Below are 4814 nucleotides of genomic sequence, written 5' to 3'. Positions count from 1 at the left end.
CAGGAAGTAAGGACAAATAATATATATACCACTGAGTATATTTCCAATAAGTAAATGGTCAACTTTGTTTCCTGATCATATTGTATATACGGTATATAAAGTTAGGAAAGCTTTCAATACAGAAATGGTTGAACTAACCATGCCAGCTAAGTGAACGTGTTATTATTTACTTGACTATTTTTTTCGAATATATTCTTTTAATTAACATTGAAATATGTTAACAAATTCCTAGTTTTCATTCAAGAGTGTGAAAATGTTGACTACCTTAATAAGGAACTGAAACATGTAGATCAGACATTCTTTTCTACAACAAATTGTTCATCATAAAACAATATATATATAAACCCACAGATAGACGGGTATCATGTGCAAGCGGGCATGACACTTGTAGTTTATTATATTATGTTAACAAATTCCTAGTTTTCATTCAAGAGTGTGAAAATGTTGACTACCTTAATAAGGTACTGAAACATGTAGATCAGACATTCTTTTCTACAACAAATTGTTCATCATAAAACAATATATATATAAACCCACAGATAGACGGGTATCATGTGCAAGCGGGCATGACACTTGTAGTTTATTATAACTTGCACATGATACCCGTCTATCTGTGGGTTTATATATATATTGTTTTATGATGAACAATTTGTTGTAGAAAAGAATGTCTGATCTACATGTTTCAGTACCTTATTAAGGTAGTCAACATTTTCACACTCTTGAATGAAAACTAGGAATTTGTTAACATAAGGGCATGACACTTGTAGTTTATTATATTAGGAGGACAATAATAATATAACTTGTTTTCTTGCTTGAATAAATATTTTCTCCAAGCTATGAATAGAACAGAAAATACAAGTATATCAAAGAAAAGTATTTCTAATGTATGACAGATTAATATAAACCCCGTTTTTTTAAAACTGCCCTAATAAAACTTTCTTAAACATAGTGACTCTAAACCTGCATTTTTAAATCATTTCCATATTTCACAGTTTTTCGTTCGATGGCCTATAAAATTAGGGAATTTATTTATTTAAATCTAGTGTAAATAAGTTAAAAACCGAGAAAAACATTTCACAAACTGTCATGATTATTCATACATATTCTTTCAAAAAAATCAATTTATCATTTTATTAATGTATTTTAATGAGTATTCTATGTTAACTTGAAAGGTTATTATTACTTACTTCTTTATTGGAGATGGACTGTCAGCGTGTGAGGGTCTCCCGTTTCTCGTGTCTGTAACAGGACAAGTTACCATCATATATGCTAAAAAAATAGAAAAATTAATAAAATGAAAAATTTATTGTGAAGAGCCAAAATTTGGAGGCCGGTTACTTTTTACAAGAAATAAATATAGGAAGGTTAATTACGTTAATTTACAATTTATCAAGTATTGAAAATGACAGTTGATAAGTTAACCTATTTATTGTAGAGAGTGGAAGTCAGATTATGAAAATTAAACTGAAAAAAGGATATTTCCAAAGCAACCAATTAACTAAACAAACTAAATGCATATTCATATGTTTAGAAACTAATATCCACAAGAGATGGCGCTACGGTAGTAAATATTTTTAGCTGCTTGTTATCAGTTTGTCATATAATAATGACAATTCTTTAAACATTACGTCTTAGAATACCTTGATAATTGAAAACAAATCATGATGGAGAAAGCTTACCTTTTTCTGCCTTTCTTCTTTTTCTCTTATTGCATATCTTGACTGCACATACCGATAAAACTATGGCTACTATGAAAAACAAAATACCTCCCACAACACCAGCTGTTATAGCACGACTTTTTGTCACTTCATAAGTTTCACCTGAAAAAAAAAACAGACACCAGAATTCACAAAAGGCACACCTATGAAATTTAGCATGTTTTTGCAAATAATTTCGAGTAGCATAAATTGTTAAGTCTTCAACAACTGGTTAAAAATCTTCATGGATTTTCCAAGTTAGTCACCAGTCAGTTTTGCTCTCTAAGAGGAGAACTATTAGTAAAAGAAGGGATACTCAGTCAACATGACATTCTATCAACAGATTTAAGCCCGAACGTTGAAAGTATATCAATATTCATATCGAATAATTAACAATATAAACGAAGGATTTTTATTTTCAGAGCTAGAGATCTTGTAAAATAGGTCTCCACTGTCTGCTGCTTAATTTAACTAATACCTTTCATGTACCCACATTCAAATTTTCCACGAGCAAAATGTCTTTGATTTATATAGATGTTGAAATATTTCCTTTACTAAAACATTTTTTCTATGTTCCTTATTCACTAATAATGTACTACAAGAACATCAATTTTCACACTTCATGGTCCTTATTATTTCGGTTGTCTCCCAAGAAATAATACAATTTTGATCATTGTTACCTCTCATTTCAAAGGTATCATTATAAATGCATACTGTTACAACTTATTTTTTCCATGCTGGACTGAGAACATAAAATTTGTAATTTGTTTTCAAAAATTTAATGAAGTATTAGAAAACGAACCTATAACTGCATATCTGGAAATCATGCTTTAACCCTAAACAAATTAAATTATTGCTTTTTTTTCTCAATTCCAAATGATACACACACAAACACCCACATTATGTATTTTCATAAACATATATATATAACACACTTTAATCAATAGTATTTAATTTGTAACACACTATCGTTAATTTCTGATTAGAGCAAGCTACTTAATAATTAATATAGCTAAAGTAATACATTGTTCTAACTAGGTACTTACAAAGCTGTAAAACAATAATTATTAAATTACATTGATTCATCAATTAGCTACTTAATAATTAATATAGCTAAAGTAATACATTGTTCTAACTAGGTGCTTACAAAGCTGTAAAACAATAATTATTAAAGTACATTGATTCATCAATTAGCTACTTAATAATTAATACAGCTAAAGTAATACATTGTTCTAACTAGGTGCTTACAAAGCTGTAAAACAATAATTATTAAAGTACATTGATTCATCAATTAGCTACTTAATAATTAATACAGCTAAAGTAATACATTGTTCTAACTAGGTGCTTACAAAGCTGTAAAACAACAATTATTAAAGTACATTGATTCATCAATTAGGTGCCCTCTCTGCTAGTGATATATTTGGCCATTATTCTAATAGCATCTAAGGAGGTTCGACCACACTCTGAACCAGAGTGAGAGTATGACATGAACGTACCTGCTATGATAAGAGATACTTCTGAGCTTGCCTGTCCTACAGACAAAATAGAGTAAGAATAGACACGAAACCTGTAGTGGCCAGGAGCCATATCTTTAGCTATCAGGCAGAAATAGAAAAGAGTAAAATTAACAATTCAACGCTTGTAAAAGAAAAAATGTTAGATCCTGTTAAGAAAACTTCCGGACACTCTACAGTGTTCTGTAAAAATAGAAAACATAACAAAAAATATCATCAGAATTTGCCATGATTTAGGATTTTATATTTCAAACATTAGTAAACTTCTTATTTCTCGTCAATCGCTTTAAAAATTATCATCCAGGAGATGCTTGTTTTGTAAGTTCATCATTAAAACTATACAGGATATATAGTATAATAGTATGCTTTTAAAACTGTAAGGATATATAGGATCCAAGTATGCCTTTAAAACTATATAAGATATATAGGATATAGTATGCCTTTAAAACTATACAGGATATAAAGTCTAATAGTATGCTATTAAAACTATACAGGATATATAGAATACTAGTATGCTATTAAAACTATACAGGATATATAGGATACTATATGCTTTTAAAATTATACAGGATATATAGTATATTACTATGCTTTTTAAACTATAAGGATATGTACGATCCAAGTATGCCATTAAAACTATATAAGATATATAGGATATAGTATGCCTTTAAAACTATACAGGATATATAGGATACTAGTGTACTATTAAAACTGTATAGGATAAATAGGATGCTAGTATGCTTTAAAACTATAAAGGATATATAGGGTACTAGTGTGCGTTTAAAACTACACACGATGTATAGGACACTAGTATTCATTTAAAACTATACACTATATATAAAATACTAGTATGTATTTAAAACTATACATGATATATAGTATACTAGTATGCATTTAAAACTATACATGATGTATGAAATACTAGTATGTATTAAAAACTATACATGATATATAGTATACTAGTATACATTTAAAACTATACACGATGTATGGAATACTAGTATGGATTTAAAACTATACACGATATATATAGGATACTAGTATGCATTTACCACTATACACCATATATGGAATGCTAGTATGCATTTAAAACTATACATGATATATAGTATACTAGTATACATTTAAAACTATACACGATATATATAGGATACTAGAGTGCATTTAAAACTATACACGATATATGGAATACTAGTATGCATTTAAAAGTATACACGATATATGGAATACTAGTATGCATTTAAAAGTATACACGATATATGGAATACTAGTATGCATTTAAAACTATACACGATATATGGGATACTAATATGTATTTAAAACTATACACGATATATGGGATACTAGTATACATTTAAAACTATACACGATGTATGGGATACTAGTATGGATTTAAAACTATACACGATATATAGGATACTAGTATGCATTTAAAACTACATACGATATATATAGGATACTAGTGTGCATTTAAAACTATACACGATATATAGGATACTAGTATACATTTAAAACTATACACGATGTATGGGATACTAGTATGGATTTAAAACTATACACGATATATAGGATACTAGTATACATTTAAAACTATACACGATGT

General features: G+C 28.4%; 1 protein-coding gene across 2 annotated transcripts in view; it reads right to left on the bottom strand.

Moving 5' to 3' along the window:
• The window catches only part of LOC106462531 (protein turtle-like), a 262128-nt gene that overhangs the window by 6004 nt on the left and 251310 nt on the right, over nt 1-4814 (bottom strand). For both annotated transcript variants that reach the window (XM_022389838.1, XM_022389837.1), the window contains exons 13-15: nt 3194-3292; nt 1680-1820; nt 1188-1269 (exon numbers count right to left, since the gene is read on the bottom strand). In XM_022389838.1, coding sequence (XP_022245546.1) covers nt 1188-1269; nt 1680-1820; nt 3194-3292 — 322 coding nt within the window. The remainder of the gene's footprint in view (nt 1-1187; nt 1270-1679; nt 1821-3193; nt 3293-4814) is intronic.

This window comes from Limulus polyphemus, unplaced genomic scaffold, assembly GCF_000517525.1.
Source record: "Limulus polyphemus unplaced genomic scaffold, Limulus_polyphemus-2.1.2 Scaffold1191, whole genome shotgun sequence".
NCBI classification, from domain to species: Eukaryota; Metazoa; Arthropoda; class Merostomata; order Xiphosura; family Limulidae; genus Limulus; species Limulus polyphemus.
This window is presented reverse-complemented; position numbering and strand designations above follow the sequence as displayed.